Genomic DNA, 12,801 nt, shown 5'->3' with positions numbered 1-12,801 from the left:
GCTGCACATGGAGCCTCCTCTGCAGTGCATGCAGCTAAAGGTGGAATGTGTTGACTTGATGTACTTTCTATAGACCCGTCAGAACTTCCTGCTCACCTCCTGTAATGCATATGAACACATGGGAGCGTCCTCACCCGAACCCTGACCCTCACCCTAACCCTGACCCTGACCCTAACCCCGAACCCTGACCCTGACCCAGCACACCCTATGCGAGTCTTCATCTGCCTCCAGGATGAGCTTGTGAACGCCATGCACCCCGTGTGAAAGTGCACGTTTCACCATAGCAGTGTGTAGATGTGCCTGATGTGAGGCGCCTTCACCTCCTGGATGATCTTCTGCAGCTCTCTGTTCTCTCTCTCCAGCTGCCTGGACTTCTCCTCGTCGTTGTTGTTGGTGGACGAGCCGGTCTTCAGGGTGTCCTGCTGCTCCGACTGCCACTCGCCGCGAGTGATGAGGCGTCGCATCTGCAGCGGCACACAGACAGAGAGTCAATACAGAACAAAGTGAGGCTGGGAATGAAGAATGCGTCTAATGAGACATTTCTAATATGTGCAGCGCTTCCAGCCACATCGCTCACGTTCTTCTGAAGCGTACACAGGCTTCCACCACTCAGGGCCTTTAGAGTGTCGATACTTTCCTTATCTTAGTGATAGCTTTGCTGCTCGCTGCGCTGCTGCTTCTGCACAGCGCTCCCAGAAATCAAACTGCGGTGGCGATATTGTGATTTCCATTTAATGCAGTTTGGATGTCTGTAGGTGGCAGTCTTTCTTCTGTCTGCAGCGCGCGCCACCCATCACTTCTGTTTATTCCAAACAGAAATCGGAGGTGCTGCCAGACATCTAAAATGACTCACTTTGTTTGTGCCAGATTTTTTTTTACCCAACTCCAAATGTTTACAGCAGCTACAAACGCAAAAGCTTCTATCTAGAAATTTCACAGAATATTACCTCAGCTCTGATTCGAGTCTGTACAATGCTGCCTTCCTGTCAGACATCAAACACAGAGCTGTCGGCTTGAACAACGTGAGCTTTCAGAAGTTTGTGGTTTTCATGCACCGTGCAGGAGAGGCTAGACTTTGTTCCTAAACGCGGCGAGACGGACGCGTTTGACCTTTGGTTTGACTGCGCTATGAATGTTCTTTAAGGTGTCAGTCATGAGTCAGAGCACCTTGGGTACGAAAAGCACCACCAGAGTGATGTAGGCGGAGAAGACAATAGCTAGAGAGGCAAAGGCGAAGGAGGCGTCCTGCTGCGAAGACAGGATCATCGTCACAGGAGCCGTGATCAGGCACAGCACCTGCAGAAAGAGAAACAGACGAAAGAAGTTGAAGAGAGGAGGAGTGAGATTCAGTGTAAGGAGGATGAATGAGGCGGGCGGGGTGGAGGACAGGAGGTGGAGTAGCGCTGGAGGAGCAACATCACATCCATAAAAGCATCAGGCATCTGTTTATCATTACAGGGAGGCTCCCGTGTGAAAACAGCATTAAAAAGTCATGACTGAAGCGGCAACAGCGCGCTGACAATCACCACATTGTCATCTCATCAGGCCTGCAGCTCCCAGCAGCAAAGAGGAAGGAGGCCTTTACAGACACCATTAACTATTCACATCGCCATGAAACTCAAGTGTGGATATTATCACATAAAACAGCCTCACATGATGAAGCCACGAGATGCCTGAGCATCAGGCTGCTCTCATACATAACCATGAGTGATGGATGACTGGTAAACCCTGTCCTCGATGAAGATCAATGCCTTTATTAATCACATATCCACAAAGTCAGAGCTGATAAATGCTCATTAGGCTGCTTTCTCCTTTATTTATTAATGGGGATCCAGCACAGGAAAATGTCAGTTAAAAAAGGAGAAAAAAAAAAAAGGTTTGCCTGCTTTTGATCAAAACAGAAAACCTCCTCTGGCAGTTAAAGTGACAGAAACCGCTTTTTCCAGACATTTTACATCAATTCCAAAGTTACTGTGTGTCAAGAGTGTCAGGAAATGGCAGCGAGTATTTGTCTAAAGTGGCTACGGCGAATATAATGGCTGCTATTTCCGTGTAAAGTGCATCCGAGGTGCCTCCGTTTAAGATGATTCACTCGCTATTAACAGCCACTGAAAAATGTTTATGACTGACTGCTGCTGCTCCTCAGTGCTCCAATGGGTACATTTTTATTCCTTTTCCTGCCACAGGGGGAGAAAACACCTCCACACAAAGCACATAAACACACTGGGTAGAAACTGGGCGCTAAAGCCGGCGTGCAGCAGTCAGGTGTGATTGAGCTGCACGAGGCTGCAAGACAGCAAAGGTTTGTTTCGTAATGTATTGACTTTATTTAGCATTTACTTGACCGGGAAGAGCCGCTGAGCTTTTCCTTTGCACAGAGACCTGAGCAGTGAGACGTGGACAGGAAGGCATCAGGGCTGAGCATGGCGGAGAACAGAGCCCACACATACTGGGGAGAAGCTTGAATGATGAAACACACTCCGTGGCCCTCCGGATGTCGTCACTACTTTCACAACTCGGCCGGGTTCTGACATCTTTATTGTCTGACTGTTGTTCCAAGTTCATTAGCTGCGATTCACGAATGAATAAATAGCACAAAGAAAGTCAGGCGGGCGGGACAGAGACACCGCCGCCAGCCAGCGCTCTGGAAGCGTGATGGCACAGCGACGCCTTCACAACAGTGACAGGTAGAAATGCCGACACTAGCGAAGGCCACTGCAGGCAAACTGAAGGCCTAAATGACCAGTAAGGCACCAGGGACTTTACCTTTTCTAAAGACCAGCAGGAACCTGCACCAAGCTGCCTTTTGAGACTTTCAGCTGCTGCAGCTGCTCAACATTCACGTTTTCCTCCAAACTGAGCAGGACTTGTGGAAGGCAGAAATCACAGAGGCTCAGGCGCTGATCAGCGCCCTGCTGACAGGTTGCAGCCATTTCCTTCTATCTGCTCCTCAGCCAGCAGACTGCTCTTTGCACAGACAGTCAGGCAGCAGAAAAAGCAGACAGCAACACCTAGAAACGGGAGGTTTTTATCCTGATAGCGTTGTTTCTTTCTGGACTCACAGCAACGTTGTAAATAGCCATCCCCACGGCCCGATGGTCATTGATCTTCTCTGTGGAGACAGACTTGGTCTCATAAGCCAGGAAAATGCCCAGCAGCAGCAGCAGACCCTTGTAGCCATAAACCACACCTGGAGGAGGAGAGAGAGCAGTGAGAGGACGCAGGTGAAATAAGTACGTCATGGTAGGAGTGAATCAGCAGCTGGACAGAAACACATGTATGTTGGATTTGATGGCGCTATACAAGACATATATGTGACCGAACATCTGGCCCAGATTGTATTACTGCAGTAAAAGCTCAGAGTTAGCATGATCTGAAGGGACTCCTGCTCAGCGCTGTAGCTTCAGGAGCTTGTTGTAAACTGTGGTCAGGCTGCGTCCAGTTCAACATGCTGCATGCAGACAGATGTTCCTGAAATGTTGGGACCAAGAGGACGGTTACACAAGAGCAGCCATTTCTTTTCAGGTCAGAACGAACTGAAACCAACGATTGTTCAGGTCCGTTTAGACCGTTTAGATTTTTATTATTTCGCCAGTTTATCCAAATGAGATCTGCTCTGCTTGTCCTTCTTACAGCTGGTCCAGTAAACGCTGATTTACAGATTCGTAGAGCGTTGCTATCAGTGCTGGAGCTTCACTCTTGTATGTGCTTCGTCCCCGGAGGCCAGTCTTGTGACAAACACTCACTTTGTATGACCTCCTTGATGAATTTTAAGACGGGCTTTCCATGAATTTTACATGTTAAGATCAATAAACTAGTAACAGGAGGCACAACACACACATAAAAATGGCTGAACAGCGTCCTCTGAGGCTCTGCAGGCACAGCTGGGACCAGGGAGTATCGTCTTTGGCTTGTAGACTACAGATCAGGAACAGGAATCCTACGCTGGACTGAGTTGCATTGTGAGTGTTGCAGGTGCTTTCTGGAGCTTGACCAACACAAGACCAATCAGGACTAAAGGTGGAAGTCTCGTCTTTCTTGCCACAGTTATGAGCATTTCGAGGTCCAGGTGTTGCGATGCCAGTCGGACAGCTGCTTGGGCCACTGCTGTGATTGAAGCTAAAACATATGGTCAAATGCTAGCTGGACTTTGGTGAAGCCCTGACTTTTCTGGTGCAACCACTGGCTCAGAATTTCACAAATTGATGAGTTTAACCTGCAAAACTGATGCACAAGCTGTGTTTAGAGCGAATGACTAAATGTTGGCACGCTAACCAGCTAAATTAAAATCGTGAACCTGTCTTTTTACCAATGTGGATCTGGTGCTACTTCTGGTCTGGTTCAGTCTCTGGGCTGAACTTACAAACCTTCTAAGAACCAGTTTGTTATTACGTCACTTTGTATGTCGAGTTTATTCCAAACTGCTCAGGACCACAGTGAGTCTACCCACAGCCCACTGCTGGAGAGCCAACAGGTCATTATTCGTCTCATTTCCCTGCTGTTTGATGCTTTAATATCGCCAGTTGGCGTTTATGAACCCCAGCTGGTGATATTAAAGCATCAAACGGCATTTATAAACGTCGCTGCGAGCAGCAGTCGGTATTTCTGAATGCTGCTCTAGGTGCCGTCCTTGCAACGGCGCTTACATTTGCAACGGCGTTTATAAATGGCAGCTGGCATTATTAAAGCATCAAGCAGCAGGGACAATGAGACGCTTAACGACCTCACCGGCTTTCCACTGCTGCGCTGATTTCACTGCACAGTGAAGCTCTGCTTTCTCTTCTTTAGATTTTTTAGATTTTGAAGTGTTTAAGTTGGTCTGGTTGTCACAATAGTCCCCCCAGCGCCTCGCATAGGCTCAGAGCGAGTCATTCTGGGTAGCGGAGTAGCTCCATCATCTCACATTTTGTTTAGAGTTTTAAAGACTGAGAGCAAAACTGAGTTCTGTAAAGCATCTTGGCAGAATTTTGAGCAGTTCATATGTCTTCAGTCCTGAGGGTTTTAGTTTTTTAGCCCCCAAAAAACAACTCACCTGGGAAGAAGTTTTAAGTGTTCAGTATCTCCAGAAGTATGACTCCCACGGCCATGAGATCTGGTCACGACAGGCAGAACTCAGATGACTGAATGGCTCTAGCAGAGGACATACTTTTAAGCACTGGTCCTTATAAATGGCAAAAAGCTGAACTTTGTTTTAAAGCATTGCCCTTTCTTCCATTTCTCAGGGCCAGGGATGAACAGTGAGGCCTCTGCTGTATCCACTGCATCCTGTAGACCTGCTGGAAACTATTCTGTCCATGTTCTGTCCAAATGCCACGGCTGGGGAAGTTACGCTTTGGAAATATTGAACTCTTAAAGTGGCTTTTCAGGGGAGAAAAAAATCCCAGGTCTAAAACACGGAATTCTGAGTATTCATCCGACATATCGGACTGATGGTAGCGTTGGATCCCACATCATGAGCTGACTCTGGACTAAATCTAAGACGGAACAGCAACATATGTCCTGACTGGACTGGCAAAATGTTGGTGCTACTCTGAAACCAGTTTTCCTGCCTGAATGGAAAAACACAAAGAACTGGTTCAAAACTGGGCACCAGCTCTGAAGCAGCTGCTTTCATGCAGAAGAGGTGGTGGTAACCCGAGGGAGAAGAACTGGGTAGGGATGGTAGAGACGCGTCAATATCCACAGACCTTTGCTCAACATTAGCATGTTAGCGTTCTCACTGTGGGCCCTGCAGGATGCAGACATTAGCATTTAGATCACAGCACCGTGTAGCAAAGGTGAGAGCTGCTGTCGCTCGGCGTCGCAGCGCTCCCCAACTACAGGACCGTGGCTGGCTTGCCATCCCAACACTGCACGGTGAATACATGAAAGAATACTTCAACGGATGCTGCTTAAAGTCTCTGATGTATTTGGTACACATGCAGTGAGCAGATCTCATCTCTGCCAGACTCCCACCACCTCCTTGACCCAACACATGTTCTGTGTACTGAACTGTTAGGGACGGCCGGCTCGTGCTTCTTGCCCCAGAGCGAGAACATGCCGGTGCTATTTCCCAGACAGCACACACTTGAAGTATCATAAAGTTATTAAAATCAATTTAATGTAAAGCTTGAAACTGCATCCACGCTGTTTCCTAATGTTCCGTGGGAGGCCAGAACCTTGCTGCCCAGCGGGCAGAGGTGGAGGTCCGGGTTTATGGAGGCTCCACGCTGCAGCAGGCAGTGAAACCTGTCATCTGTACGGGCGTGTCAGGAATGTACTGCAGAACCTGGCTGTCCTCTCACTGTTTTATACGGCAGAGACCAGAGGAGGCAGTCGCTCAGACTACAGGCAGTTCACGTTGGCAGGCAGAGAGCATTGTGGGAGTTTAGCAGCAACGGGCACCAGGACCAGGGATTCTGTGGCACTTAATGACCTCCAGCAATGTCTTTCTATAGTTTGTCCCCCACAAGCCCCTCTAGCTTCTGGCTAATGCTACATTTTTGGTCTTTTAAACCCACAAAACAGAAACAACATACATGTTTGTGAAACTCTGGCATCATTGGGACTAAAGCTGGCTTCCTGGACAGGTGGAGGTCAGACTGGATGCCTCACTGTGGCCTTTGAGGGAGGAAGTGACAAAGTAGTGCAGAGGTAGGAAGCCAACGATGATGAGATACCAGAGAGGAAAAAGGCCTGAATATGTGGGAATCCAGCCAGAACCCGGCAGAATGACAGAGAAAAGAGAATCTGACAGTGAAGCAGCGAGGAACAGAGAATCTGTGACTGAGTGAGTTCGACACTTCTTCAGAGTGTCCATTGTTTCCTCTCACCGCCTGATATTAAAGCGCAATCTTTCTTCCCAGAGAAAGGAAACGCTATGGGGCAATGGCCCAGTTTGTGACCCACATTATTTGAATTTCAGCACCATTATACTTTCATAAGAGCTGCCACGCTAAGAAAGACAGCAGAGAGAGCGACAGCGAGAGAGAGAAGGACTGCGTGGGCCTGACAAAAGCAGAAGCAAAGGGAGGAAGAGGAATCCAATGAGTGGGGCTGGCGGGGGCCGAGGGAGGCCGGGCTGATCTGAGACCTGCTTAATTCAGAGCGAAGAGCAGTGACGTGTGTGCACGCATATGTGTCGCATATGTCCATGTGTGATACTCAAAGCCAGAGCAGGCCAAAGAGCAACGCAGAGACAGATTGAGATAGGAAGAAGAGAGGACAGATACCGAGCCACGTGTTCATCTTCTCTGAGCTGCAGTGCTCCAGCAGGGGCTGAATCAGGACATCCAAATCTTCTTTAGGGGCCTCCTTAGTGAACTTCTACTCACATGGCAGACGGAGGAACAGCAATGGAAGGATAAAAGAAACAGAGGGAGGGAGAGAGAGAGAGAAATTGAGAGCGGGAGATGATAAGAAACGATGAGACAGCAGCACACTGGAGAGGGAGGCAAAACTGCACCGTAAGCATGAGCCCCAGCGACTGCACGCCTGATCCCCTCCAGTAAAGAGGTCCTTCTCCACAGTCAGATATAGATGACTGCATTAACAGCATCTCAGATATCCAATAAATATGAAGTATGGCTGATAAAAAGCTCCACACAGGGCTACAGTTAAAGTTAGCGCTGTGCACGTCTGTAGCTGTCTCGCTCCTGCAGAGCCTGAATGCAGCTAATCGGTGGGTTTACATGCACGCTAGCATCTTTCCTGGTTTTTGATCACGTTGGGGATGGAACATGACAAAACGTGACTATTCAAATGCCTAAACACATAATCATAGCCGCGTCAGGGTTCTGATCGTCTGCCTGCAGGTGGGTCTCGTTCCTGAACATTACCGTCACTTATTTTACCAAGTTGAACTCCGTTTAGCCTCTGCTGCCTTCTGCACTGCGCTCCAGTGGACAGCGGCAGGCTTAGGCTTAGGGCTAGGCTTAGCCTTAGGCTTAGCCTTAGCCGGTCAGGCTTAGGGTTTGGCTTAGCCTTAGGCTTAGCTGGTTAGGCTTAGCTGGTTAGGCTTAGGGCTAGGCTTAGCTGGTTAGGCTTAGGGCTAGGCTTAGCCTTAGGCTTAGCTGGTTAGGGTTACTCTTAGGCTTAGCTGGTTAGGCTTAGGGCTAGGCTTAGCCTTAGGCTTAGCTGGTTAGGGTTACTCTTAGGCTTAGCTGGTTAGGCTTAGGGCTAGGCTTAGCCTTAGGCTTAGCTGGTTAGGGTTAGGGTTACTCTTAGGCTTAGCTGGTTAGGCTTAGCCTTAGGCTTAGCTGGTTAGGGTTAGGGTTACTCTTAGCTGGTTAGGCTTAGCTGGCTAGGCTTAGGTTTAGCTGGTTAGGCTTAGCTGGTTAGGCTTAGCTGGTTAGGCTTAGGGTTTGCTGCCACTGAAGGTGAGAAAGAGACTGAACCCAAAAGCAAACGTGTTTTAGAAATCTGTGATCAACAAGAAGCTAAAATGCACCACATTGATGCAGGAGACTTGAAAAATGATGTCGTTTCTGCTTGCAGTTGCTGATATTGAGCAGATGAGGCCGTTGTTTCAGCGCCAACATCCAAGATAGTAATTAATGCCAGTGGTCATCATGACCCTCATGTGGCTGAATCCTGGCTGAGTGGAAGTGACACCATCGGCCTCACATGTACATCCACTGTAATTTAAACAGAGCAAACTGTTTCAATCAACAAACATCAGCTGCAGCAGTCGTTCCATATTTTGTAATCAGAGTACTTATACTGCAAAGAGCTTTGAGTTGTTTCTTAGTGAAAGTCCCAGTGATTCTCACATTCTGGTGTTCTGTGCCTGTTTTTACTGGTTATTACCCATAATTCAACAAGAACAGGGAACTCTGTAAAACAACTGCATGTTTGAAGAAATGTTCATTTCTGTCGTACTGTGTGGGCAGCTGGTGATGAGGCTGTTTAACCCTAAATCAGGCTCTCCAGATCCTGGACCGATGTGTGAATGTACATTTTGGAACCACGTCCTCTATCTGAAAAGACCAAAGTGTCTCCTGACCAGACTTCTGAAGCTTGAACACAGAGCCAAGAGGAGGTGCAGGAAGAAACAATCATGCAAGCCGCTCCTGCCTCCCCCAGCTTTAAGGTGAGATGAACGATGTGATAGCACAGCTGAAGGAAACTGACAAACTGTGCTTCTCGTCTAACCGAGTATATATGTGATGGGGCCTACATGTCAGTGTGCTGCTGTGTCCTTGTGGCAGATTTCTCCTTGTTCCAGACTGTCCTCTTTGAGTCTAAGATGAATCAAAATGAAAGAACATTTCTTCAATCGATGCTCAGCGTCTCATTACTGTGTTACTGATGATGACAGCGGCTGAACGGCCGTGCAAATGGCCGATGACACACAAATGATCTCATCTGTCTGGTACTCTACCTCCACCGTAATGTGCAGAGGATCCACAATCTGCCAGATCATGAGTGACAGAAAGTCGATAGCCAGCAGCACTCCAACTGTTGCGTAGAGTTTCCACGGCTCCAAGTGTTGCTGTGTGAGCAAAGACACGCACAAAAACAAACACACACATACACAACAGTCATCACTATCCAAGGGCATCACGAGCCGCTCCACAAACAAAGACAAACTACCAGGACAAATAATGCGACAGGCGTCCTTGTGATTTCTGGATGACTGGGCACGAATTGTCTTTCTGAATGTGTGTCTCATCTGACGATGTGTGTCCGAGTGTATTTCTGGAGCGTGTGTGTGTGTCTGCAGGCGACACGATGAAAAAAGCTGCAGTGCCTATATTTGCGCTGCCACCTAAAATCATCATTTATTCACACTAAGATGACACTGCTGTTGCGCGGACAGTTTCCTAAGCAACCGCTATCGGCTCTATTATTCTTAACCTGAGCTATAATGGAAGCAATACAGCCGGAACCGAAAACAAGCAGCAAGAAGGAGCTCTCCCACTTTGCTTCCCCTCTCTCTTTCCACACATCGTCTTTATGTTGTTGCTGGCTTACTCACAGCACCTCCAACATAGTAGCAGCCGTTCAGGCGTGCAATGACTGAAACTGAAAAATAAAATAAAGAAGAAAACACATTACACAGTGCTGGGCGCCTCTGCACTTGAGTTGCATGAAAAATGATTTGAAAAGCGCCCATTCTCCCCTCCATTTGTGAAAGTTTCTTTAAATACTGGCGCAGAGCTCTCTGGTAAATTGCCCTTCTGTGGACATGAAGCGAGTTGAAAGTCAACCCGATTCGTTGTGCTTTGGCTCAAATAATAAACCCCCCGAAGGTTGGATTTCTGCATAGAACTTTAATACTCATCCATATTCATAAATATTCCATAAATGGCTTAATCTCTTATTCTTCTGATTAGGTCTTAGAAATTCCCACAACACATGGCAGACTGGCAGTATCTGGCTCCAGGATACACTATCTTAGAGAGGAGCCACACACACCCGCTGTTCAACGCTCCAGCATGCAAATAAATCTGGTGACGTGGGAATCGTGTGCCCGAATCTGCTCCTTGCATGCATGAATGTTGCATGTACAGTATCTGTGTCAGTGTGTGTCCAACGCTCTTATCCCTGCACGCTCTCGCTCCAGCGTGCTGACGGATGCCGAGCCGGCCTCTTACAAGCTTATGTTACGAGGACGCCTGCAAAGTTTTGAGCTGAACTTTCTTTTTTATCAGCCGGTGCCACACATGCTGCACGGCCTGGACTCCCTCTGCCATCCTTTCTCTGCTCTCTGGAGACCGCTGAGAGGCTTATCCCTCCCTCCTCCCCCCTACCTTCTTCTTCTCCTTCTTCTCGTCCTTCTTTGTGAAGAGGGTGTGCACCCACCAGATCTTGGTGAACATGCTGCCGTACGCCAGGCTGAAGCCGAGGCCCAGGAGCCACAGGCGGAACTACAGGAGGGAAGGAAAAAGGGTTGGTGAGGATTACTGTCCTCTAAAGTCAAGGAAAATACTGAAGACATCCCGGCTATGAAACAGAACACACGGATTCCTGCCGCCAGCACAAAAAGTGAAAACAAACAAAATATGTCTAAAATGTCAGATTCTTCAAAGTGGCCTCTTCCCGTGTTGATAACAGCTCTGCACACTTTCCTCTCTCCAGCAGCTTCATGAGGTTTCAAAGCACTTCCCATACATGCAGAGCACCTGCTGGCTGCTTCTCCTCCACCCCGCCTGACCTCAGACGTGTCGGCTGGGTGACGGTGGGAGGATGTGGAGGTCGGGGCATGTGTCAGGTCACGCACTAGCCAGTGTCACTACAGACACTGTACAGGTGCCGTCCACCAGGAACACATGAAACACTGGCTGCTCCTTGAGGTCAAACAGTGTACGCTGCTGTAGAAGCTGGTTTCCAACACATCCACGACGGGGGAAGCGCAGAAACGTCAGAATCTGTGGGCTGGAGGTGTGCTCGTGCTCATCGTCCTGCTGAGGAACAGTTCGACTGAGCTCAAACCACGTGGAACGGGGAGTTTCTGCTGGATGTTGATTCCTTGAATCCTCCACCAGCTCGTCCTCCAGGCTTCACGGTGGAGCCACACATGCAGATACCATCTAGTCAGCTTCTCTGAGTCTCAGGACACTTGAACATTAACGAAAGATCTCACATCAGGTTTCCTCTGGTCCAGTATCCGTTCCTTGTGTTTCTGGGCCTGAGCAGTTCTCTTCTTCTTGGTTTCTTTGCATCATTTCCAGCATGAAGGCCGGATTCACACAGTCTCCTCCCAGCAGCTGATGGTGAGTCAGCTGGTTGAACTCTGGGAAGAACTGATGTGCTCGGATGTGTTCAGTGTTAATTCTGGTGAACTCCTTGGTTCTTCTTTGCTGGTTCGGTCCTCATCAGATCCACTTTCATCACAGCACCTGATGCTTGTGGAACAACTCTCCTGCAATGTTCTGGACTGACTGACCTTCATGTCTTGAAGTTCTGCTGGACTCTAGGTTCTCCTGTCATGACATGTGTTCCTGCAGTATCTGAGCACGGCTGTTTGCTGTAAACCAGCACAACTGAAGGTCTGACTAAGCAGCAGGAATCTGCACCAGGTGACTTCTGACAACCTGTTCAGGTGAAGCTGCTGAACGCTGACGTTCGTGTGCAGAGCTGTCAGCAACACCAACACTTTCATTTCCACTAAAGACAAACTGTAGGATGCTGGTTACTTCAGTATCTACAGCATCATTAAAACATGAATAAAAACAAATGTCTGCTGTTTTATAACCCGGATGAAACCGTGGCTACCCTTCCTGGTAGACACGATGCTGCATTTGCATATTTACTCCAGGAAGCTCCGTGCATGTCTGCCTTCTGTTGATGCTGAATTCAAGCATTTTTCTTAAAGAGTTCCAGAAAAACATGAAGAGCAGGTGGGAGTGTTTGTTCTGCAGGCTCAGGCGTGGGTTTCAGAGGGTCCCCTTCCATATCTGAAACACGTGCAGTGAAGTCCTGGAAGAAGCAGAGGACTGGGTTCTAGAAGCTGCCACCATGCCTCCGATGCGGGTCGGCTTTTCTCACTACTGGGTCTGTTTTAGTCCCGGGCAGGTTCATGACTATGGAGGCGGCAGAAGGGAAAAGGAGGACGTCTTCCCTCAGAGTGTCTCAAAACCAAACAAGCTGAGGTTCTGTGATCAGTGCTTGAATCCGGTTTGGCTGAAGGTGGTTCTGATGGCAGCTCTGTGGCCACTGGTGGGTGAATGGGTGAATGTGTGAATGTGTGAGAATGTGTGAATGTGTGTGAATGTGTGTGAATGTGTGAATGTGTGTGAATGTGTGAATGTGTGTGAATGTGTGAATGTGTGTGAATGTGTGTGAATGTGTGAATGTGTGTGAATGTGTGTGAATGTG

The 12,801-nt window shown here is 48.3% G+C and overlaps 1 protein-coding gene across 1 annotated transcript in view; it reads right to left on the bottom strand.

Annotated features, from left to right (window-relative positions):
- gabbr1a (gamma-aminobutyric acid (GABA) B receptor, 1a) overlaps positions 1-12,801 on the bottom strand; it is a 112,531-nt gene that overhangs the window by 1,815 nt on the left and 97,915 nt on the right. Inside the window, exons 18-23 of the mRNA XM_008281100.1 lie at positions 10,734-10,850; positions 9,362-9,472; positions 7,212-7,305; positions 3,063-3,190; positions 1,168-1,296; positions 321-464 (exon numbers count right to left, since the gene is read on the bottom strand). Of these exons, the coding sequence (XP_008279322.1) occupies positions 321-464; positions 1,168-1,296; positions 3,063-3,190; positions 7,212-7,305; positions 9,362-9,472; positions 10,734-10,850 (723 nt within the window). The remainder of the gene's footprint in view (positions 1-320; positions 465-1,167; positions 1,297-3,062; positions 3,191-7,211; positions 7,306-9,361; positions 9,473-10,733; positions 10,851-12,801) is intronic.

Source organism: Stegastes partitus, unplaced genomic scaffold (assembly GCF_000690725.1).
Source record: "Stegastes partitus isolate 25-593 unplaced genomic scaffold, Stegastes_partitus-1.0.2 Scaffold222, whole genome shotgun sequence".
In the NCBI taxonomy this organism is placed as follows: Eukaryota; Metazoa; Chordata; class Actinopteri; family Pomacentridae; genus Stegastes; species Stegastes partitus.
The sequence above is the reverse complement of the archived record's forward strand: the minus strand, read 5'-3'. Positions and strand labels throughout refer to the sequence as shown.